The 25,429-nt window shown below is 40.3% G+C and overlaps 1 protein-coding gene across 2 annotated transcripts in view; it reads left to right on the top strand.

The window, feature by feature from the left end:
- TOR (target of rapamycin) overlaps positions 1-25,429 on the top strand; it is a 140,732-nt gene that overhangs the window by 112,944 nt on the left and 2,359 nt on the right. For both annotated transcript variants that reach the window (XM_088945163.1, XM_088945162.1), the window contains exons 44-57: positions 6,607-6,720; positions 6,800-7,003; positions 7,649-7,729; positions 21,041-21,115; positions 21,195-21,261; positions 21,358-21,518; positions 21,732-21,905; positions 21,992-22,120; positions 22,387-22,470; positions 22,556-22,617; positions 22,703-22,775; positions 22,888-23,022; positions 24,106-24,279; positions 24,378-24,649. In XM_088945163.1, the coding sequence (XP_088801289.1) occupies positions 6,607-6,720; positions 6,800-7,003; positions 7,649-7,729; positions 21,041-21,115; positions 21,195-21,261; positions 21,358-21,518; positions 21,732-21,905; positions 21,992-22,120; positions 22,387-22,470; positions 22,556-22,617; positions 22,703-22,775; positions 22,888-23,022; positions 24,106-24,279; positions 24,378-24,649 (1,805 nt within the window). The remainder of the gene's footprint in view (positions 1-6,606; positions 6,721-6,799; positions 7,004-7,648; positions 7,730-21,040; positions 21,116-21,194; positions 21,262-21,357; positions 21,519-21,731; positions 21,906-21,991; positions 22,121-22,386; positions 22,471-22,555; positions 22,618-22,702; positions 22,776-22,887; positions 23,023-24,105; positions 24,280-24,377; positions 24,650-25,429) is intronic.

The raw sequence follows: 25,429 nt of genomic DNA, 5'->3' as shown, positions 1-25,429 counted from the left end.
ATCTGAATGAACCAAAGAAAAAGGACTCAACATACAACTCTCAACTCTTGGACTGAAGGACAATTGAAGATCCATCGCCATCAAGGTAATACAATCCACCAGCTTCATGCCCCCCACCAATCTTCTTCCCCGTCTTGAAATCCTGAAAAACACAAGTGGAAGGAAAGAAGGTAACAGAACAGTTAAGAGCTTTGGTTATTTTACTAACAGATATAAGATTGAATGGAAACTTAGGTACGTATAAAACAGATGATAAGGGGACAGAAGCCAAGTCAACATTACCAACACCACAGATGGGAGATGAGGACCCATTGGCAAGTGTAACAGTTTGTGATGTGGAGGTTTCAGAAAGAGAAGAGAACACACCTGGAGTCCCGGTCATATGATCTGAGGTTCTAGAGTCAATAATCCAGGAAGGAGTTTTAGATGACATGCAAGTGATACCTAATTGGGCATATGTGGCAGTGGTATGCTATGAAGTAGTTTGAAGGAACCATTCGTACTCATCACACGGAACACTCACCATCTCCCTCCCAGAAGTAGATGTAGATGTGGAAGGTGTTAGGTCTGCTAGTTTACTGTCACTAATAGCAACCTCGCCTGCTACAGCATGATTAGCCCATTTAGAGGGAGGGCCATGTAGGTCATAACAGAAATTCACTGTGTGTCCATCCCTACCACAATAAGTACACTTCCTTGTAGAGTTATTTTTTTCTCTGCCACGGCCTCCCCCTGAGTCACGGCCACCCCGACCAATCATGGAATTGCCACGGCCCCCTCTGGAATGACCTCCCCCTCTTGTACTATGTCCACCACCTCTAGTTGTCACAAGTGCTGATCTATCATACTGTGTGGGGTTCTCTGTCTGGCCCAAAGAGATTCTACGAAATCTTGAGAATACTTCCTCAAGTGTAGGAAGAGTAGAGCCCCCCAATATTTGAGCTCTAACTGGTTCATATTCCGACTTCAGCCCCACTAAAAATCTTGTAACATCTAGCTGCTCCCTTTGCTATTGCTGAACTTGAATATCCGGAGTAAGGGGATGATAGACATTGAGTTCATTCCTTATATTCTTCATGCAGGCATAGTACTCTTCTAGTGTTTTGGTTCCTTGTTGTAAATCAAAGTACTACTGATACAGCTGATATACTCTTGTTGTGTTATCTTGTTCAGAATATAGCTTCTTAGCATGCTCCCATATATCCTTTGCCATATCAAGGAACATGAAGTTGGCACTGATTTTGGGTTCCATATTATTCCACAGCCAAGTCATGATTTGAGCATCTTCTTGTTCCCAATCATCAAGCCCTGGAGAGTCATTTGTACCCAAATATCTAACATGCTTTACTTTCTTCTTTGCCTTGAGAAAAACTTCCACTGATTTAGCCCATAGAACATAGTTCTCCCCATTTAACTTAATTGAGGTCATTTGTACCCCTAGGTAGTCGGAGGAAATTACTACACTAGGTTTCTGATCATTGTAGCCATCTTCTATTGCTGCCATTGTACTCTTTCACAGTTGTCTCTAACTTTACTTCTCAGCTACAAGCTGATTGATGTTGTTCACAGTTTGATATTTCAGCACCTATTGCAGCCTCTAAACACCACTGCTGACTTCACACACTTGTTCTTATTCACACTACTGCTGACTTCACACACTTACATCTCACATAAGCATCAGTTTACCATTCACTAATCACAAGTAGAGGCCCTCTTACAACCACTCAAGCACCACAACACAGCCAAATCTGCTGCACCCAGTTCAGACTTGTTTAACACATTTAAGAGGGCATTACACAACCACAAGGAGTTCGGCAAGGTCACTGCATTCTACCTTACACCACTCGGCCACTTACAGCAGCCCTAACACCATTCAACAACTTACAGCAGCCCTACACCATTTGGCTACTGCACACACAGCCCTTCCTAGGGCAACAATGAACCTAGTTCTCTAGGTTCTATTCAGTACTAACAGCTTCTTGTAGGGTTTTTACCCAGAAATATAAGTGACACTAGAAGAAGAGAGAACCGACCTTCCTTTGAGAATATCAATCAACCATTCACTGCTGAAGTCACTTTCCTTGTTGAAAAAGGTTATGTGCAGCAGAGAGACAAGCTGTAATGTTTCTGACCTAGGGCGAACCAGTTCTCTCCATCGACTAACCAGAAACGAAGGTGAAGAGTCATGAACAATGCTGAGGTGCTTTACCAACTGACTTAGGTCAGGAGCATGGCTCTGATACCATGTTTTGACTGCTGCTACAGTAGTCCGAACAGGAAGAAGAGAAGAAGAAGAAGAAGAAGAAGAAGAGAAGAAGAAGAGAAGAAGAAGAAGGGTCTGTCGAAAATCTGATGGTTAACCCATCCAGTCGACCCCCTTAATCTATATTAGATTCTAATAATGTTTACAAAGACAGAAATGCCCTTACTTAAGTGTGGGGCAGAGTAACTCTAATAACACTGCCACATAAGCAACTTACTTAATAAACAGAAGAAGACTAAACTACCCCTATTCGGCACATCTTAACAATAAGGAAGAAGAGGGAGGTCCAATATCGGAAGAATTGAGGGTGAGGAGAATTCAGGCTAAAACTAAATTTGATAAGGTGACTGTGAAAGGAGAGATTAAATGGAGACAGAGAGCTAAGATAACCTGGCTAAGTCTAGGTGATAGAAACTCTCATTTCTTTCATAAAATGGCAAATGCTCGTATGAGAGTGTCTTCAATCAGAAAGCTGGAATGGGAGGATAAAGTAGGGGAATCAGTGGCTGAAATCAAATCAGTAGCTACCTCTTTCTACAAAAATCTATATAAAGAAAAATGGGATAAGAGACCTTTTCCACTAGAATTACCCTTCAAGAAGCTGAGTTCAGATCAGAAAGAGACCTTTTCCACTAGAATTACCCTTCAAGAAGCTGAGTTCAGATCAGAAGATGTTCCTTGAGAGACCTTTTTCAGAAGAAGAAATCAAATCAGCAATCTGGAGTCTAGAAGGGGACAAATCTCCTGGGTCGGATGGTTTGCCTAACTAGTTTTATATTAAATGTTGGCATTTCATTAAGTCTGATCTGTTAAAGGTGTTCCATGACTTTCACAGAAATGCATCTTTACACAGAAGTCTTAATGCTACCTTCATCTCCTTGATCCCTAAAGTGGAAGGGGCCACAAATATCAGGGACTTTAGGCCCATCAGCCTTTTAAACAGCTTCTACAAGATTCTCAGAAAGGTGTTAGCAGTGAGAATGAAACTAGTGCTAAGTAGTGTTATTTCTAAAAATCAGTTTGCCTTTGTTCCGGAGAAACAAATGCTCGATTCTGTCTTGATTGCAAATGAGCTTATTGACTCAAGATTAAGGGAGGGCTCCCCGGGACTGGTTGTAAAGCTGGATATAGAAAAAGCATATGACCATGTAAACTGGAGGTATCTGGAACAGGTACTTCAGAAAATGAATTTTGGACAGAAATGGAGAAATTGAATAAAAGTATGTGTTTCTTCTCCCAAATTCTCTGTGCTGATCATTGGCCAGTCAGTGGGGTTTTTTGATAGTTCGAGGCGTCTTAGACAGGGGGACCCACTCTCTCCTCTGCTCTTTATCTGTATATCAGAAATCCTGACCCAATTCTCCTTAAAGGCAGCAGCTAATGGCTTGTGGGATGGTTTTGCAATTGCACCAGAAGCGGAAAATGTCAATCTATTGCAGTTTGCTGACGATACTCTCTCTTTCCTTGATACTTCTTCTGACCAGGTGGATGTTCTACTTGGTATTCTTTGCTGATTCGAAGTTGTATCAGGCCTAAAAGTTAATCTTCATAAAAGTAAGATAATCCCAGTGGGTCCCGTTCCTAATCTTGATTCTTTTGCTAGGCTGATGGCCTGCCAAGTGGATTATCTGCGGGTAAATACCTTGGCCTCCCACTTGGTGCCAAATGTTATTCTTCTGCCTTATGGGATCCAGTAATTGAGAGAGGAGAAAAAAATGGCCTCCTGGAAGGCAAAATATCTGTCCATAGGAGGGAGAGTGATCCTTATCAAGAGTACCCTTGCCAACCTCCCTACCTACTTCATGTCCATGTTTCCTATGCCATCTAAAATTGCAAAGAAACTTGAGAAAATGCAGAGAGATTTTCTCTGGAGAGGGTGGGAAGAAGGGAAGATGTACCTTGTGAATTAGGATCATGTTTATCTTCCTAAGGCAGAGGGTGGATTAGGTCTTAGAAGTTTAAAGGTGGTTAATTTGGCTTTATTGAGTAAATGGTGTTGGAATTTTGGTGGAGGTCCGTAATTGCAACAAAATTTGGTGTGGATTGGGGTAACTAGAAGACTCAGGATCCGAACACAACATGGGGTTGTTCGATTTGGAAAGGGATTCTAAAATCTCTTCCTGTGATGTATGAGGGAGTGAGGTTTAAGGTGGGAAGTGGAAATAGACTGAAATTCTGGAAAGATCCCTGGTGCATGGACAGACCTTTAGCTAAGGTGCTTCCCCATCTGTTCCAATGTATAGTTAATCAAGAAATATCAGTGGCAGAGTCTTATGTGATTTCTAACAACTCAATGATCTGGAACCCTCAGTTCAGAAGAGAATTATTTGATTGGGAAATAGAAGGTGTGATGCAACTTCTGCAGATTTTACAGGAGCAGACGATAGACATTGCAGGTGAAGATGAATGGAGCTGGTCCTGGAGTAAGGATGGCTGTTTCTCAGTCAAATCCCTTACTTTGAAGCTTAGTAGTATGGGGGTTACTGAGTTCCCCTACCAGCAAGTATGGAAGTGTTGTGCTCCGTCGAAGTCTATATTCCTTGTTTGGACTATGGTGCTGAACAAATGTCTCTCAAGACTCAACCTGGACAGAAGGGGCATTCAGCTCCCTTCTCTGATGTGTGGGTTGTGTGGCTTGTTGTCTAAGTTCACAGATCATCTGTGTTTACATTGTCCTATCTCTTCGAAAGTCTGGTACCATTTCATAGGTGAGGCTGGTCTTAATTGGGTCATGCCAAATTCAGTGAAAGACCTGCTGTTTTGCTGGAATCTCCAAGGTTTGAAGAAAAAAGGAAGTTTAGTTTGGAGAACTATTCCTGCAGCAGTGATGTGGGTTGTTTGGTCTGAAAGGAATAGAAGAATCTTCAGCAACAAAGCTAAGAGCACGGAGGAGATAATGCAGCAGGCGGTCAGCAAGCTGATTTCTTGGGTGTCAGTTACACCTGATTTTAAAGAGCTGAATGTTCCTGAATTAGTTAGGTCTATTTCCATTTGGGATCTGTAACATGTCTTATATTCTGAGCAGCTACTTGTGGCTTGCTCTTCTATTGCACTGAGTTCTTTCTGATTCAATAAATTTATTACTTTACCTTTCAAAAAAAATAAATAAATAAAACAAAGCTGAACTTCAATGGGAGCTCTTTAGGAAACCTCGGACTGGCAGGCATAGGGGGTGTATTTAGAGATTGTTCACAGAAAGTATTGGCAATGTACTCGGGTCTTCTATGGGTAGGAGATTCAATAAGGCTGAGTTGCTAGCGCTGTTACAAGGTCTAAAACTCACTAAGCAACCAAACTTTCAAAATTTGGAGGTAGAAGGGGATCCAAAACTGGTTATCTCTTGGACTACTAGAAGGTGTAATGGTCCCTTGATATATAGACATACTGAGAGAGATAGAAAGTCTGGCAAGGGAACTCAATGCTTCATTCACTTGGATCAGAAGGACTGCAAATGGAATGGCTGATTCGTTAGCTAAGCAGGGGGTCCATAGGCAGCAGCTGTTTTGGGCACAACTGTAGTTTTTTGGCTTTGTTGGAATGTTGGCTGTATTGTAATTTGGCTCTGGCTTTTCACTGATTAATAAAATTAATTCTTCTTTGCTGATCAAAAAATAAAATAAAACAAACAATACTTTACCTTTCTTAAAAAAAGAATAAAGTTAATCATCAGTTGTTGCTTTTAAGAAAAGAAGAAAAGGTTGTTTCCCTTGCCAATCTGCTTAAGACTTCTTCCTTGTATTATCTGGGAATGACTGTCATGTTTGATTTGAAGGCTCCAAAGGGCAAGCTCTCCTATTCTTACTTTTTTTCCGTTGTCTTAGCCCATCCTTTCTTGTTCTCTTTTCTTCTTTTCTCTTCAATCTCTGTTTTTCTTCTTGCAACTGGGGAACACAAAGTCCTCTTCTCGTCTGTGGGTAGAGTCTGGTATCAAGATAAAGATATTCAACAATGAATGTAAAGAGAGGGAATGAAGAAGGGCAATATGTTAGCCATACGCAAGAATGAAGAAAACCCCCTTGTTTGTCAGAGAAAGCACTATTCACGAATTACTATTCCCAACTCTTTATAAAAGTGGCTAATATTCTCTTAAAACTTCCTACTCTGCTCCCAATCCCTATTAGAGCCTTTGATACCTAAAATTAACTAAATAAACCCAAAAAGGGCACTATTATGACACACATATTGACCGAAGTAAATGGAATTCCAAAACATAGAGAAACAAAAATCCACAAGTCTACTAATATACCCTCCCCTACCCCCCACCAAAAAAATATCAAAAGTTATTGGCTGTCTTGATTGTCTTCAGTTCCCCTTCTTATGTTTGTTTCTGTCTTTGTTCATAGGCTCTTATGTATCCCCTTCTTGTGGCATGCAAGTCAATAAGCAATTTGCGCAGAGCTGCAGCTCAAGAAGTGGTTGACAAAGTTCGGCAGCACAGTGGAACACTTGTGGATCAGGTGAGTATCAAATAAATAATGTGTTCTTTTTTGTAAATATTAGAGAAAATTTGTCAGACTGCAATTTTATTTTTTGCAGGCACAACTTGTCTCAAAGGAATTGATCCGGGTTGCAATACTGTGGCATGAAACATGGCATGAGGCACTAGAAGAAGCTAGCCGTTTGTATTTTGGTGAGCATAACATTGAGGCAATGCTAAAGGTGTTGGAGCCATTGCATGAAATTGTTGAGGATGGGGTTACCAAGGGGGGGACCACCATGAAAGAAACAGCCTTCATTCAGGTAGTTCACCTTTTCCTGATAATATAATAGCCACTCTTGTCTTGGTTACTTTATAAAAGTTTTCCTTGTGCTAACATTGTGTTTTTTCTAGTGAAGTAAGATGTGTATACTGCCTGAACTATTCTTGTATCCCATGTTGTAGGCGCCAACTCGTCGATTTATGTTTTCCTTCAGGAGATTTTTAGATAAAAGGAGACCCATAATCATAACTTGTGAATTTTAATTGCCCATTTTGCTTATGGATTATTTCAAGTATTTAAAGAAAACCATTTTTGGGTGAGTTAGAATTTTCTGGCAGACAATGCATAAGGTGTTATTGGGTCCCAACTTGTCTTATTGCATTTCAAAGGTTTAACGCTCCTTCCTTGTTGCATGCTAGCACCTTACAACCTTTATATCAGTGTACAATCTTTGGTGAACGTTTCCCTCTAAATGAGAGAAGATAATAGTCATAATCTATGTATTTAAAATAAATCCAACTACTCTTTTGCTTATGGAATCTTCAAATATTCAATGAAATACATGCTTTTTTATTATTGACCAAAGAATGCATGCTTTTTTATCATTTTTTATAAGTAATAGTATATTTAGTGTATAATATTCCTAATTAAAGTTTGGCCCTTACGAAACTTTTTATGAATGCAGGCTTACGGGCGTGAATTACTTGAGGCTTATGAGTGTTGCATGAAATATAAGAAAACTGGAAAAGATGCTGAACTTACTCAGGTATCAAGATCTTCATGGGAATAACTTTTCTTTGTTTCAAGATGAAACCAGCTCTACTTTATGAAAGAGGTTATGCAATCTTCATAGTGATTCCTTTCTCCACCCCCACCCTCCGGCCCATGCATGTTTCATGGATGACTTTAACTTTTAACAAGCACCCAAAAGTTTCCCCAGCTTTATTGGTCCACCATCTGACTTGTTTTGCAAATTCAGTTGTAAGTTTGACCAAAGTCAACACTCAACATTGATGTTCATATTATCTTCACATATGCCTTTATGCCTTTTCTTACTACCTTGATTGACATCCTTGTTGATCTTCCCTTCGCTTTACATGGAGTGTTCTTACCTGCACCACTTGGCCGTCCCACAAATGCTGTCGGTTAGTTGTCATTGTACATCACCATATAATCTCTCCTGGATTTTGTAACCACTAGAGCTACTCCAAGATTTCCTTGGATGCATAGCATGATTTTCGGTTTTATTTTATGTATAACCAAATGCCTAGATATGCTGCTGGTTGAGTACATCAATCCCAATGCTTCATATCTTTGTTAATTGCCTTAATGTTTTACAATATCATGTAGGAAATTACTCAGTTGCTTAGAATTTAATTATTGCTTGTGCAGCTAGCTTTAACCAAGGAGTCAAAATTGTTGAAATTTAACCAAACCTCACATAAATGTTTTAAAAGGCATGGGAGGCATATGCCTAGAGAAGTGCCCCCAAGTGAGGTGCCCTCGAAATTACAGGTGCAACTCGGGTTGGCCCGAGTTAGCATTTTACACTGCTTCAGGCTCAGGCTTCAGACCGGGCACATTGAAATCATAGTTGTCAAGGCGACGCCTAGGCAACTAGGCGCTTTTCAAGGAGTGCCTCGCCCAAACGCCAAGAAAAAATGTATTAGGCACATGTTGTGGGGACTGAAACACATATATAGTATACAATATTTTTGTAGAAACACTGATGTGGACCCCACTGCTGTGGTCCCCACTGTGTTTGTATGGCAGCATAGCATATGTTTTTTGTTAGTTGTGTCAGTGTTAGTTGGTAGTTATTTCAGTTTGTTGTTATAGCTTGTTATTTCAGCTTTTTTATTAGTTTATTTGCCATGTAAGCAATAAGGGCAATTTAGCCCTTTTACAATTAGTCAACATATATAAATATTAAGAGTGGGTCGGCAGATCATTATGATTGACCCTCTCTCTCTTTTGTAAAAACCCTTCGTGTGCTTCTTCTTTTCTCCCTCTCTTCTTCTTTTCTTCTGAAATATTTCTTTTGCTTTCGAATTCAAGACTGATTGTAGTCTTGATCGACTACTTGGTATCTGAGCAAGGATTAGGGTTTCTCATGTGAGTCTGATCCAGCCAACAACATGAGAGTTGCCTAGGGCTGGAAGATTAAAAGGATCCCTTTTTCGGCTGATTCTTGGAGGTTATCAGAGACTGTAGCAGCTATCCAAAGAGTGGATTGTGTTCTTGATAATCAGGAAGAATCAGAGGAAGATAAAGAGTCCAAGATCGGTTTCTTTATCAAGACTGAAGGTGGCGATCAGAATTTCTGTTCAAAACCTAAAACTGGTTGCAGAGGAGGTCTTATGTTAGTCTAATTAGATTGACTACATGAGAATTTCCTAGGTTTAGAAGTTTTTCAACAAAGAAGGAGGATTGGCTGATTCTTGGAGGCTACTGGTAGTGTGCGGCTACTACTAAGAAGATTGTAGAAGGCTGGGAGAGTTCCAGTAGTCAAGAAGAATTAGAAAAGGCTTCGGATCCCCAAGATTAGGGTTCTACATCAGACAGAAAGTGGCAGCCAGAGATTTTCTTTCATAAAGTAAGTTTTTTTTTGCTTGAGAATAACCTTGAAAGAATTTTCTTGGTCTATTCTGAGAGGTAGGGCTGGAAAACCTTTTTTCTTTCTAGAGTTTTTGAGGGAAAACCCTAAAATTCAGAACTGTCGTTGGTTTCAGATCAGATTTGAACTGGTTTCATACAGAATTCTGTTTTTCCTTGTTTTTGGAAGACCTAGGCCGGTTGTTATTAGTTGTTTAGGTGCTGTTTTTCTATTACAGTAGCTTCAAAAGTTTTTTATTGCTAATTCTTGACCAAGAATGGAGTTCAAGAATCAGGGGAAGGTGTTTTTGGGACTAGCAATTTTGGTATCATGTCTGAGAATGCCTTTTAGATTACAATTGTGAAGTTTGATGGATCCAACTACTTAGAATGGGTCCAATCGGCCATGATGGCCATTGGGAGTAGAGGAAAACTTAGCTACCTGTTGGGAGATGTGAAAGAACCATCTAAGGAGGACCAAATGTATACCAAATGGGTTCAAGATAACTATTTGGTTATGACATGGTTGTGCAACTCTATGCAGCCACATATCAGCCGGAACTATTTGTGGGGCAAAAACAGCCAAGGAAATCTGGGATGTCATGAAAGAGACTTATTCTCAACCCCTTAATGTTGATAGGGCCTATGAATTGAAGTGTGAGGTTAATAACCTTAAGCAAGGAGAAAAATCAGTCTCCGTTTACTTCTCTACTTTGAAATCTTTGTTGCATGAAATTGACCACCTAGAAACACTTGAGTGGGAAAGTCTATGCGCAGACTCATAGAAAGCAAGTTGAAACTAATAGGGTTTTTGAATTCCTAGCTGGTCTGAATCCTGACTATGATATTGTGAGACAACAAATACTAACAAGGGACAGTGTGACCTTATCTCAAGCCTACTCCTTGGTGCATAGTGAAGAGACTAGGAGAAAGATTATGATGCAGCATCAGCCCTTCCCACCAGCCTTGGCAACAGTTAAACCTAAGTCTAGGGGTGATACAGAAAGGGATATAAAGAAGGAAGATAAGCGGGATTTAGTGTGTGAACATTGCAAGAAACCTAAGCATACTAAAGACACATGTTGGAAGCTGAACCCTCATCTAGTCCCAGCAAACCTGAGGAACAAAAGGGGTAATGCCCATATGGCTGTCAATACCGATTCTGCATCCTCATCGGGCACAAAAGGCACGTCCCTAAACACCTTAGTTGCTGTTTGGGCTGCCCTAACTCAGTTGGAAAAGGAAGTTGGGAATTCAGCTCAATCATCTCAGTCATTATCAGCTCCTTCCACATCAGACTGTGCTCATTCAGGTACTTGGGCCTTAGCTTACCATGCTTCAACTCCAAGTAACACTGAACATTGTTGGGTAATAGACTCAGGTGCATCTGACCATATGACTAGTTTGCCATCACTGTTCACTACCTATCACTTATCTTTTGATAGAGATAAAGTGTCAATTGCTGATGGTTCCCTTGTTCCCATTTCTGGCAAGGGAGACATCAAGTTGTCTAATACCATTTCCTTATCTTCAGTTCTGCATGTTCCTAAGCTTGATACTAGCTTGCTTTCAGTCAGTAGTATTACAAAACATCAGAATTGTTCAGTAACTTTTTTTCCTGACCGATGTATTTTTCAGGACATGGAGACAAAGAAGGTAATTGGGACTGGCCGTGAGACGAATGGGATCTATCTGCTTGGAGAGAGTTCTCATTGGAAAGATCATGAAGATAGGAAGTCTTTTGTTTCTCAGTCTGTTAGTTCGGTTATGATTTGGCATAATCGGTTAGGTCATTTATCATTTCGGTCTTTGAAGAATTTGCTTCCAAATTTGTTTTAGTCTGTTCAGATATCAAATTTGAGATGTGAGAGTTGTGAGCTTGCAAAGCATTGTAGAATATCTTATTCCTTGAGTAATAAAAGTAGTAATTTTTTTTATGTTATGCACACCGATGTTTGGGGCCTGTATCACATCCCTTCTATGGGGGGGTACAGATATTTCTTGCTGTTTGTTGATGACTATACCCGTTTTTCTTGGGTTTACCTTATGCGCTCTCGAGATGAGGTTCCTGCCCTGACCTAGATCTTTCATCAGATGATTTTAACCCAGTTTGGGGTCAAAATCAAAATCTTCAGATCCGATAATGCGAAAGAATACTTTACCAAGCCACTTGCCTCTTATCTACTTGATCATGGGATTATTCACCAGAGTACTTTTCCTTATACACCACAACAGAATGGGGTTGATGAGAGGAAGAATAGGCACATATTGAAGGTGGCTAGAAGCATTATGTTTAACTCCAATGTGCCTATCCGTTTCTAGGGCGATGCTATTCTTACAGCAGTGTATCTCATTAATCGAGCTCCTTCACGGGTTCTTGACATGAAGCCTCCCTTTACCCTTCTATACCCTGATAAAGAATTATTTATTGTTCCCCTTAAAACCTTTGGTTGCACTTGCTTTGTTCAGATTCTTGGACCTCATCGTTCCAAATTTGATCCTAAGGCCTCCAAATGCATTTTTCTCAGTTATGCACAAACTTAAAAGGGTTAATGCTGCTATGAACCTACTTCTGGGAGATTTGTCTCGATGGATGTTACTTTCTTTGAGGAGGTACTCTATTACCCTAGGATTTCTCCTCAGGGGGAGAGTAGTGAGAGTGGGGTTAATGAGAGTAGTGAGAGTGGGGTTAACTCATCAGAAGTTCCTTTACCTGTTCCATTTAGTGGGGTTAACTCATCAGAAGTTCCTTTACCTGTTCCATTGAGTGATGAGGGATGTAATGGGGAGGGTTGTCAGAGGTGTCAGGATTTGAGAGTCTATCACAGGCGGTGGAGGCAGGTTGATTTCGGTCATCAGCAGTCCAAGCCAGCCCCAGTTCCTTCTACGATCCAGATCCAGGTACCACAGTCCCTTTATCAAATCCAGGTCCCCCTGAGATACCTTCCACTGTTGCTACTTTACCTTCTTTGGATGACCTTGACCTCCCCATTGCAATCCATAAAGGCAAACGGCATTGCACCACATCCACAACTCACTGCATTTACTAGTTTTTGTCTTATGATCGCCTGTCCCCCTCTTACAGGTCCTTTCTCACATCCATTATTGATATTCCTATTCCTAAAACAGTGCAGGAAGCCTTGTCAGATCCTGAGTGGAAAGATGCAATGAAGGTTGAAATGGATGCCCTTCCGAGGAATAATACTTGGGAGCTAGTTGACCAGCCTAAAGGAAAGAAACCGGTTGGATGTAGATGGGTATTTACTGTGAAACATAATGTTGATGGTTTCATTGAAAGGTATAAGGCATGGTTAGTTGCAAAGGGATTTACTCAGACTTATGGTATTTATGGTATAGACTACTTGGAGACTTTTGCTCCAGTAGTAAAGATGACCACTATTCAAGTTCTGCTGTCCCTTGCAACCAGTTATTATTGGCCCTTGTTTCAGATGGATGTTAAAAATGCCTTCCACAATAGAGACTTACAAGAAGAAGTCTACATGCAGTTACCTCCTGGATTTTATGATGCAGAGACAGGTAAGAAAGTTTGCCGGTTGAATAAAGCCTTGTATGGACTAAAGCAGTCCCCTAGAGTTTGGTTTGATAGATTCAGACAGGCCCTTGAAAAATTCGGCTATGTACAGGCCCAGTCAGACCATACATTGTTCATTGAGTCTCTTGAACAACTCTTTCATCAAGAGTTTGAGGTGAAAGGTCTGGGAGAGCTACGATACTTCTTGGGTATTGAAGTTGGTAGATCTAAACATGGGATTTTTATTTCTCAAAGGAAGTATGTTCTAGATCTATTAGCAGAAACTGGAAAGTTGGGTGTTAAGCCTGCAGATACACCTATTGAACAGAATCACAAGATCAATGCAGAGGGTGGAGAGCCTCTTAAAGACAAAACTATGTTCCAATAGTTGGTTGGAAAACTCCTCTATCTTTGTCTCACATGACCGAACATCAGTTATGCAGTCAGTGTTGTCAGTCATTATATGCACTCTCCTAGAACTACTCACCTCCTTGCAGTTGAGAGAATATTAGCATACTTGAAGAGATGTCCAGGTAGAGGTATATTATTCAAGAATAATGATCACATGAAGATAGAGGTCTATACAAATGTTGATTGGGCTGGAAGTGTTGATGACAGAAGGTCTACCTCTAGATATTGTGCATTTGTAGGAGGTAACCTTGTCTCCTAGAGGAGTAAGAAACAAAGTGTTGTTTCTCGTTCTAATGCTGAAGCTGAATATAGATCTATGGCTAATGGTGTGGCTATCCTATGGTTGAAGTCATTATTTGAGGAGTTGGGTATTGCTTATGAGAACCCATTAATGTTGTATTGTGATAATCAGGATGCTATTAATATAGCTCATAATCCGGTACAGCATGACAGAACTAAGCATATCGAAGTCGATCAACATTTTGTCAAAGAAAGGGTTTCGTCTCAAGAAGTGTCTCCCGTATATCACCTCCAGCATGCAGCTCGCAAATCTTCTCACTAAGGCTGTTCCAAGGAAGAAATTAGAGGCAGACCTATGCAAGTTGGGAATGACAAATATCTAATCCCAACTTGAAGGGGAGTGTAGAGAACACTGATGTGGACCCCACTGTTGTGGTCCCCACTGTGTTCGTATGGCAGCATAGCATATGTTTTTTGTTAGTTGTGTCAGTGTTAGTTGGTAGTTATTTCAGTTTGTTGTTACAGCTTGTTATTTCAGCTTTTTTATTAGTTTGTTTGCCATGTAAGCAATAAGGGCAATTCAGTCCTTTTACAATTAGTCAACATATATAAATATTAAGAGTGGGTCGGCAGATCATTATGATTGACCCTCTCTCTCTTTTCTAAAAACCCTGTGTGCTTCTTCTTTTCTCCCTCTCTTCTTTTCTTTTGAAATCTTTCTTTTGCTTTCAAATTCAAGACTGATTATAGTCTTGATCGACTACTATTTTATTAAATAAAAATAAATATATAATATTTTATTGGTTGGTGTTAGTTTTTATAATAGGATATGTTGCATGTTATCATTTTTTTGTTATGAGGAAAGTATAAACAAAATAATCTCAAGGGTTTTCATTCACTTTACAAAAGAATCGAATGAGGAAGAAGAGAGAACAGCCCTCCATCGTTCCGACACAATTCTCTAAGTCAAGGTGAGTTAATCAGTTTCCTCCTTCGTTTTGTTCTCTTTTTCCACTGGTTTAAAACAATGGTTACGCCCTATTGTTCTCCTCTTCCTTGTTGGACTAAAACCATTCTTCTTTCCTGGTTTGAATCATATTATTGCACTAAAACAGGGGCTTCGCCCCCTTCTTTTGTTCTGAAATTTCATGCGTGTTCAGCTCCTTTTCCCTCATTATTGGTGTCTGAAATTCTTCATAGTCTTCTTTTATTTGAGTATTTTTTTCACCAGCTTTTCTGGGTCTAGAACAGGGGCTCCGCCCCCTTCTTTTGTTCTTAGCTGCTTGCATTTTTCAGCCCTTTTTTTGTTCTCATCATTGGTGTCTGAAACAGGGGCAGAGCCCCTTCTATTCTTCTTCGATTTTTTTTCTTTTGTTTTAATATTTTTTCACCTTCTTTTTCTGGGTCTAGAACAGGGGCTCCGCCCCTTACTTCTTCATTTTCTTCTTTTATTTTAGTAATTGTTCTCATCAAGCAACACTGCATGAAACACAAGCACAAAAGTAAGTGCAGAATACATAAAACCAAAAAAACTAGTACAAAAGGGGTAGAAATCCATCGGCTAGCCTCACCTTGGCGCCTTGAAAACTATGATTGAAATCTTGACAAAACCCCAACAATAGCCACCTAAGTTGGACTCCCTACTCAAAATGCCCTGAGGCATAAACTTCTAACACCTTTTGCATGAGGCATAAGCTTCATGCATGCCTCACATTGAAAGAAAGAAAAGAAAAGAAATAACACCGCACCCCATGGTCGCCTAGCCTCACCTTGGCGCTTTGAAAACTATGATTGAAATCTTGACAAAACCCCAACCATAGCCACCTAAGTTGAACTCCCTACTCAAAATGCCCTGAGGTATAAACTTCTAACACCTTTTGCATGAGGCATAAGCTTCATGCGTGCCTCACACAGAAAGAAAGAAAAGAAAAGAAATAACACCAAGGTAGTGGAACGCCTCACATCACGCCTCTGTTTTAAAACATGACCTTAAATAAGGGGAAATTGCAAGGCTTCTTGATTAACCATCTGAGCTTGACAAAGTGTTCTTTAACATTTAATTGATGGTTCATTAAGATTTACTGTTAGGTAACTGCCTAATGCAGGGCTCTTCGAGGGAGCCTACTCCTGAAGCGAGAGAGAGAGAGAGAGAGAGAGAGAATTCCCATAATCAATCTTGTTCCCTTCCGATCTTTCTTTCCTTATTTATAACTGTGATACAATCAGTTACACCAGCCTATCCACTTGTATAGTTCTGTTATGTATTCTGTTTGAGTAGTTGGCTTTCAGTTGTATTGTTTAAAGGCTGACGTGGCCTTTTCTTGTACACTTGTCTCCCTGTTTCAGTCATTTATCATTAACAGTTCTTCCTCCCTTGAAAGAGACCTTGCCCTCAAGGTCAAGATGTGGGAATCTATTCTGTAAGTCCAAGTAAGGTTCCCAAGTTGTATCTTCAAGTGGGAGACCTGACCACACCACCAATGCTTCTCGTTCAATGTGATGACCTTTGCGCACTCATCTGAAATCTGTTATATGGGTAGGTTCAGTTTGAACTTGGTCGTCTTCCAAAAATGATGGAAGGATTGTTGTCATTATTGCTCCAGTTTTCGACCATTTTTTTAATAGGGATACATGAAATACAGGGTGCAATTTTGACATCGCTGGAAGGTCAAGTTTGTATACCACGGACCCAATGCAGTCAATAATCTGAAATGGGACGAAGTATCTAGGACTCAATTTGTTCCACCCGCAGCCTGCTACTGAAATTTGCTTGTATGGTTGTAGTTTAAGGAAGACTTGATCTCCAATTTGGTACTGAACTGGCCTATGCTTCTTGTTGTATGAGTCTATCAACCATTGTTGGGCTCGACGGAGGTGGGATTTGAGCTCTTGTAACATTACATCCCATTGGAGGAGTTGGTCTTCCACTGCTGCTACTTCCGTAGAACCTTTCTCATAAGGAAGTAGGGTAGGCGGGTCCCATCCTTATAGAGCCCGGAATGGAGTCATTCCTGCTGCACTATGATAAGTGGTATTGTACCACCATTCAGCCCAATGGAGCCACTTGAGCCATTGTCGTGGCCTATCACCAGCATAGCACCTTAAATAGGTTTCCAAACTCCGGTTAACCACCTCAGTTTGTCCGTCTGTTTGAGGATGGTAGCTAGTAGATTTGAAGAGCTTCACTCCTTGTAACCGGAAAATTTCTGCCCAGAAATGACTCATGAAAATTCGGTCGCGGTCTGAGACAATGGAGTTAGGGGTACCATGCAGCCATGCCACCTTCTTAGTAAAAATCTCAGCCACAATTGAAGCTGTGAAGGAGTGGGGGAGAGGGAGAAAGTGGCAGTATTTGGTGAATCTATCAACAACTACGAGAATGACGGACTTGCCATAGGAAAGGGGCAGCCCTGTTACGAAGCCCATGGATACATCAGCCCACACTTGTGTAGGAATTGGGAGTGGTTGTAGCAGGCCTGCTGGGCTCTGGGTATCTGCCTTATTTTTTTGGCAAATGACACATTCGGTTATGAATTTTTGGACCGATTTCCTCATGCCTTTCCAGTGGAATTGGGTGGCTAGTCTCTTGTTAGTGCGTAGAATTCCTGAGTGGCCTCCTGCTGGTGATGAGTGGAACAGTTCAAGAAACTGATGAATATGGGTTGAATCCTGTGGTATCACCAGTCGATGTTTATAAAACAGAAAGTTATTCTCCACTGTGTACCCTGGGTGACTGGTAGGGTCCTCCTGGACCTGTGAACGCAGCTTGCTCAATTTTTGGATGTCTTTCATCTTCTTCCCGTAACTGATCCATGAAAGAACATATTGGGGACGTGAGTAGTAGTGGGAATAGCTGTGGTTGGCGTGACAGTGCATCTGCCACTTTGTTAGTGTGCCCTGCCTTGTATTCAATGACATAATCATAGCCAAGTAATTTGGCTACCCACCGCTGCTGTTCCGGGGATAACACTGACTGTTCCAATAGAAATTTCAAGCTGTGATGGTCCGTTCGTATGATGAACTTCCTCCCTAGAAGGTAGGGTCACCATCGCTGAAATGCAAGAACAACTGCTATCAGTTCTGTTCGTATATTGACCTGCCCCATCTTTGTGATGTCAATGCTTTGTTGAAAAAAGCTAGTGGCCTCCCCTCTTGCATGAGAACCGCACCCACTCCCTGGCTTGACGCATCACATTCAATGATGAAGTCCTTTGTGAAATCTCGAAGTGCGAGCGTCAGTGGAGACGAAACAGTTGTTTTTAGTGTCTCAAAGGCCTGTTAGGCCTCCATAGTTCAGAAAAAACCATTCTTCCTAAGTAAACTTGTCAAAGGTGCTGCAATCAGTCCATACCCTCTGATGAATCGACAGTAATACCCTGTTAGGCCCAAGAAGGCTCGTAACTCCTCGACATTTTGAGGTTGGGGCCAATTTATCATGCTTGCGATTTTTATGGGTCTGCCGCTACAGTGTCGTTTTCAACTACGTGCCCAAGGTAGTGTACTTGAGTTTGTCCGAATGCGCACTTTGACTCCTTTGCAAAGAGTTATGAGTCCTTAGTAATTCCAAGGTAATTTGTAAATGCACTAGGTGTTCGTCCCATGTAGCACTATATACTATTATATCATAAAAAAAACTAGTATAAATTTGCGCAAATGGGGTCGAAATACATCATTCATGAGTGCTTGGAAAGTAGCTGGTGCATTGGTCAATCCAAACAGCATGACCAAGAACTCATAACGCCCATCATGTGTAGAAAAGGTGGTCTTGTGGATGTCGCCACCATGGACCCGAATTTGATGATATCCTGATCTCAGATCTAGTTTGGAGAATATTGTGGCCTGGCCGAGTTCATCTAGTAGTTCATCAATCACCGGTATGAGAAATCAATCTTTCACAGTAATGTTGTTCAGGGCCCTATAGTCTATACAAAACCACCATGTCACATCCTTCTTTTTGACGAGTAATACCGGTGAGGAGAATGGGTGATGGCTGGGTTGTATAATTTTTCTATCAAGCATACCTTTCACTTGTCTCTCAATCTCTGGTTTCTGAAAATAAGGGTAACAATAGGGCCTTACATTTGTGGGTGCAACTCCAGGCAGCAAGGGAATGCAATGATCATGGGCACATTCCAATAGAAGTTCTTTAGGCTCTTCGAAGATCAACGAAAACTACTGAAGTAGCTGTTGTAGTTGTATGCAGAATTCCTTAGATCTGCTGGAATTATTTCCTTTGGCTAGAATTGGACCGTTCCAATGGGAGTCTATCTGCATTAGAATGATGTGGGCTGGGTCTGCTGCTTGTTTTCTTAGAGTGGTGAGGCTAATGGGCCCTGGATCCTTGGACATCTGCCCTTGAATATGCACCTGTGATTTTCCCACCTGAAAGTCCATTGTGAGGCGAGTTCAGTCACATATCACCAGCCCTAGTTGCCTTAACCATTGGACTCTGAAAACTACATCCGCTCCACTGATTTCTAGGGGATGTAGGTCTACCTCGAACTCGTGTCCTCGTATTTTCAGTTTTAACCCTGTTTATATACTGTCATGCACCAGGTTGCTCCCATTAACTACGGCACTCGGAATATTGTGGACGGTTGGACCAGAATCCCTAATTTTCTGATCAATGTTTGAGTAATGAAATTGAGGGTGCTGCCACTGTCTATGAGAACCGACACATGGCGCCCTTGTATCAGTCCCGTTACTCTCATAGTTGGAGAGGATGCAAGACCGGTTAAAGCTTGCAAGGATACTTTTGGATATTCTTTTGTCAACTGCCCCCATTCTTGGTTATCCACTAACCCGCTGATGTCAGGTGGTTCCTCTGTGTTATCAGTTTCAGGCTGAAGGAAGAATACCTGCTGGATCTTGGAATGATGGCCCGGTCCAAATTTGTCTCCACAAGCATAACAAATGCCCTTTTCTCAACGGGCTTGCATCTCAGCTCAGGTAAACCTCTTAGCTAGGGCGAGTGGGCCTGAACTGGAGTTGGCTTCCTTGCCCGTAAGTCCAACTCCTGGTCTGGAATCCGGTTTGCCCAAGATACCAGGTTCCAAATTCAGTATACCTGGTCTGACTGTGGCTCCTAAAGGTTGATTAATTCTTCTTGCTCGATTCAGTTTATCCTCATGGAGTCAAGCTAAGGCTGCTGCATCAAGAACGGTGGTAGGTTGCATGGCTTTAACCTCCAGTCGCAGTTCTTCCTTTAGTCCGCCGACAAAACTGCTGACCAATGCGTTTTCCGGCCACCCTTGCACGTGCACAGCCAACCTTTCGAATGCCATCTGGTAATCTTGGACGGAGTCGGTCTGTCGTAATTTGGCAAGGCTTTCATCATAATTTTCAAAGGTCGATGCTCCAAATCTCATTGTTAAGGCATCTGTGAAGTCCGCCCATGTGGCTCTTGGGTGTCGTCGCTGGTACCACTGGTACCAGACGATCACTTCTCCTTCCAGGTGTGCGGAAGCCAGGGGAACGCGATCAGGTCCAGGCGTGTCATGGTAATCAAAATACCTTTCTGTTCGAAGAAGCCAAGATGTTGGATCACCCCCTGCAAAGATGGGAAACTCGATTCTTGCTGTTCTGTTGGTTCCTGATCCGCTCCGATGACTGGTATCACTGTAATTTCTTGCCCTTCTTGATTCAAACCCAGCGGCATCTGCTCCAGTCGTCCTAGCAACGCAAAGTTCTCCTTTGTTTCTTTAATGTCTGCCGACATTCACTGCATCTCCCCTTCATGTTGTCGACCCTGTTCTCCATCGAGGGTGACCTTGTGCTTGGCATCTTAGCTCTGATACCAACTTGTTAGGTAACTGCCTAACGCAGGGCTCTTCGAGGGAGCCTACCTCCTGAGAGAGAGAGAGAGAGAGAGAGAGAGAGAGAGAGAGAGAGAGAGAGAGAGAATTCCTAGAATCAATCTGATCTTTCTTTCCTTATTTATAACTGTGATACAATCAGTTACACCAGCCTAGCCACTTGTATAGTTCTGTTATTTATTCTGTTCGAGTGGTTGGTTTTCGGTTGTATTGTTTAAAGGTTGACGTGGCCTTTTCTTGTACACTTGTCTCCCTGTTTCAGTCATTTGTGTCTTAACATTTACTTCTTTTCTAATTATGTTTTTTTCATTACTTACTAGAGGCTTCTGATTCATATTACTTTCTCTTCTAAATACTGAACTGCTAACTCTGTGGTATGCACATAATTTTTTTTGGTCCTGGCTTGGCATTTAACAGTATTGATTCCCGAGGAATTCTGTATTCTGGGTACTTGATATTAATGATTGCATTATTTCATTGCTAGGCTTGGGATCTTTATTATCATGTATTCAGACGCATAGACAAGCAGCTTCCTAGTCTTACTACGTTGGACTTGCAGGTGGGAATATCTTTTGTCTTTGAGATGAAAATGTTCTCTTTAAGGTCATTTTCCTAATTTCCTCGTCATTTTGTAACAGTCCGTTTCCCCAGAGTTGTTGAGTTGCCGCAATTTGGAGTTGGCTGTACCTGGGACATACCGTGCTGGTATTTGGGAAACTTTTTCACATACATATATATGTGCATACTTAGTCCTTGGGTCAGATGACACTTAATTTCGGATCCATCTTTTGTTATTTTCAGGATCACCTGTGGTGACAATTGCTTCATTTGCACCACAGCTTGTTGTCATAACATCTAAACAAAGACCCCGAAAGTTGACAATTCATGGAAGTGATGGGGAAGACTATGCTTTCTTGCTAAAGGGACATGAAGATTTGCGCCAAGATGAACGTGTCATGCAGGTCTGCTTCCTTTCTAACAGATAATGCAATTCGTCAATTTCCTTGCACCATGCACAATGAAGTCCGTGTGCTGATGATTAGGCACTTGGCATCAAATACTGTACTAAATATACGAGTTGCTATGACAATTTTGCATTATTCTTTTTAAGCATCCTTGCTGCTGGGAAGAATTTTGGTCATGGCTAACATAAATGCCTTTTTTGTTTCCTTTAGCTTTTTGGCCTGGTCAATACTCTGCTAGAGAATTCAAGAAAAACTGCTGAAAAGGATCTTTCTATTCAACGATATGCTGTTATTCCATTATCTCCAAACAGTGGATTGATAGGATGGGTTCCAAACTGTGACACACTTCACCATCTCATACGGGAATACAGAGATGCTAGAAAGGTTAGCTTACTAAATTTGTATTTCTTTCCTACATATTGTAACTATAGAATTCTATCTTATTGTTTCACATTCCATGTGAGTTCCAGATCACCTTAAACCAAGAGCATAAACTTATGCTAGCTTTTGCACCTGACTATGACCACTTGCCACTTATAGCTAAAGTGGAAGTTTTTGAGCATGCTTTGCAAAATACTGAAGGAAATGACTTGTCAAGGGTATGTTCTTTGTTCTTATGTTCATTTATTTACAGAAAAAAAAAAAAAAAAAAAAGTGTAGTCATGTGGGATAAAGGTTTTCAGAACTGCAGACCATGGGTTCTCTATGTTCTTGTCTTTCATCAGAACTTGTCATCTCCTTTTGAACTAGTTGATCATTACCATGTGGGGAACAATTTCTATGATCTCAGACTGAAGGTTCTTAATACTCTTCTCCTTTGTGCAAATTTATTATGGCTTTTTTAACCAGTAATTAGCATTGGTAGGTTTTGTGGTTAAAAAGCCGTACTTCTGAGGTATGGCTGGATCGTAGGACAAATTATACAAGAAGCTTGGCTGTCATGAGTATGGTATGCACTCATATGTATATTCTTGGTCATTTTTCCATTGCATTGTCAGTACAAGAAGCTTATGAAAAAGTTGCATGTGTTACAGGTTGGTTACTTACTTGGATTGGGTGATCGACATCCAAGTAATCTTATGTTGCATCGTTACAGGTACAATTTATTTACCTTTTTTAATTGTATAGAAACAAGTTACATATACTTATCTTTTTCAACCATCAATTATTATGTTTTTCAGTGGGAAAATATTGCATATCGATTTTGGAGATTGCTTTGAAGCTTCTATGAATCGGGAGAAGTTTCCTGAGAAGGTATTCTTCCAAATAGTAGATATGGTTTTATCATAAGCTTCATGGACATTATGGTTCCTTGGCTAAGGCTAATCAAATATGTTAGTTTCCTAATCCTAAAACTGTGATACAGGTTCCCTTCCGCTTAACTAGAATGCTTGTGAAAGCTATGGAGGTTAGTGGCATTGAGGGAAACTTCCGTTCAACTTGCGAAAATGTGATGCAGGTTCTCCGAACAAATAAGGATAGTGTCATGGCTATGATGGAGGTATGGTCATGCAAACTAATTATTCTCTATTACTACCTTTAAGAAATATAATTTGATCAGCCATCATTCCCATGGCTTTCCTAAGAAATTTCACCATATCAACATATTCACAGGTCACTAATTGAAGATATGATACTAATATTTCATAAAGTTTCGAAAACAGATAATTACACAAAATGCTCCTTTATAATGTAGAGGTAGAGCTGTTTGGGGTAATGTAAGAGATGTACTTAAAGAATGTTGGGTAATCAGGGCATTGCATAGAACCTGGGATAGATGAGCAAAACTGAGAGATCGGATCTGAAAAGTGTGTCAGATGAATCTCAAGGGAATCAGTGTAACCCTGTTGGCAACAAAATAAGAAGAGAGATAGACTATTAGGATTTAGCCATGTGAAATAAATTATGTTGAATAGACCAGTGTTGAATGACCTAGTTCAGGTCAAAGGTTCTTAAAGGGTAAGGGGAAGATCAACCAGCATTTGAGGCAGTGTAAACAAACAAACAGTGAAAAGAAAGATTATGTTCGTATTTCTCCAGTATGTTTTCTAAGAGGCAATTCTTTTTCTTTTTTCCTGCTCTGTTTTTGCAACAATTACAAAAGCTTCATTTCTTGTGGATTCATTATCAAAATTTTGAAATGAACTTGAACTCTCAGAACTTGACATGTATCTATGAGTTACCTTAGTTTTTAATTATTTTGTATTAGGGGTTTTTTTTATAGCAGCTGAAGTTGTTGAATTGAATGACTCATTGCTTTGCCTTTAGTGGATGAAATAATTAAGTAAAAATTATTTTGAGGGCATAGTAACCAACCCAATTTCAGCCATCAAGAAGCTTACAACCTCTTTAAAAATTCATTCACTAAAAAACAAAAGTAATAAGCCATTCAGTCCAACCACTTCAGCTGTTATCAAACAGCCTCTTGGCCATCTTAATAAACATTTTGTATGCTTTTCTGGAACTAGATGTCAATTGTAGGAAATTTATTGGTCTGTTAATTGGTCACTTTTCATGGATTAAATCTTTATATCATCTTTGATTTTATGTCATGTTAATTGTTCTTAATGCAACCTATTTTCAGGCCTTTGTACACGATCCTCTTATAAATTGGCGACTTTTCAATTTTAATGAAGTGCCACAAATGTCAAGTTTTGCAAGCACGCATGTCCAGCCAGTTGTGAATAGTGAAGAAGCAGCACCAAATAGAGAGCTTCAACAACCTTTGCGGGGTGCTCGTGAGAGGGAACTTCTTCAGGTGATTGTTTTTGGTTGTTCCATTGTATCATGAATATTCTGAACTTTTTTGTGATGGTTCTATCATTTCATTCTTTTATTTCAATTCGCCGCCTTTAGGCTGTCAACCAACTTGGTGATGCTAATGAGGTTCTAAATGAGCGTGCGGTGGTTGTTATGGCTCGGATGAGTAATAAACTTACGGGACGTGACTTTTCTACTGGTTCTTCTATGCCTGGCACCACTGGCTACATGCAACACACACTAGACCATAGTACTTTGATTTCTGGAGATGCTCGTGAAGTTGATCATGGTTTATCTGTTAAACTGCAAGTTCAGAAGTTGATTATCCAAGCTACATCACATGAGAATTTGTGCCAAAACTATGTTGGGTATGTGCCAGACCACCTTTTCATTCTTCAATTATCAACTTTGGTGTTGAGTTTGAATTGAAAGCTTCTGTTACATTAAAATAACTGATTTTCTTTTTAAATTTCTTATTAAAGGAGATTTCAGAAGACCGGAGTCTTCGCCATTTAGTTGTGCTATGTAGAAAATGCCTTTATTTTGAGGCATTGCAATCTATGAAACCTGGGGCCCACATGCAATGTCTAAAGACTAAATGATCTTGTTACCCAAAATACATAAAAAAATTTAGAAAATTCCATATATGTCCATTGGCTCCAGCATGTTTTGCAAAAGTCTGATTCACAAAAGTTGCAATATCAATGATTTTAGGAGAAAGTATGTAAAATTGTAAATCATAAAACTTAGAGTCATCAAAACCTTTTTAGGTATGATATTCATTCCTTATGCCAACTAAGGGTAGTTTAGTAAACTCCTTGCACTAATTTTCCTTGTTTTTAAAGTTATGCCTACTACATCCAAAATCTGATACAAACTCCGTTTTGCATTACTCAATATTTTATCAACAAAAGAGAATATTTTTTTTATATTCTTGAGTTTTTTATTGAAACTTAGCTTGCTAGAATCATGTTGTCGGAAATTCAAATGGATTTAATGATTAATGAAATATGGTTGGATCTTTCCTCATTAATAAAAACAAACAATAGAAAAAGATAATTGGATGTCTAAAAAGCCATTTCAGAAGTAGCTGGGTGGAAGTTGAATACAAAGAGGAGCATGTGGGTAGAGGTTCCAATGGGAGGAAT

The sequence above is a fragment of the Nelumbo lutea genome, chromosome 5, assembly GCF_056320005.1.
Source record: "Nelumbo lutea isolate HS-2025 chromosome 5, American lotus-T2T, whole genome shotgun sequence".
Lineage (NCBI taxonomy): Eukaryota > Viridiplantae > Streptophyta > Magnoliopsida > Proteales > Nelumbonaceae > Nelumbo > Nelumbo lutea.
The sequence above is the reverse complement of the archived record's forward strand: the minus strand, read 5'-3'. Positions and strand labels throughout refer to the sequence as shown.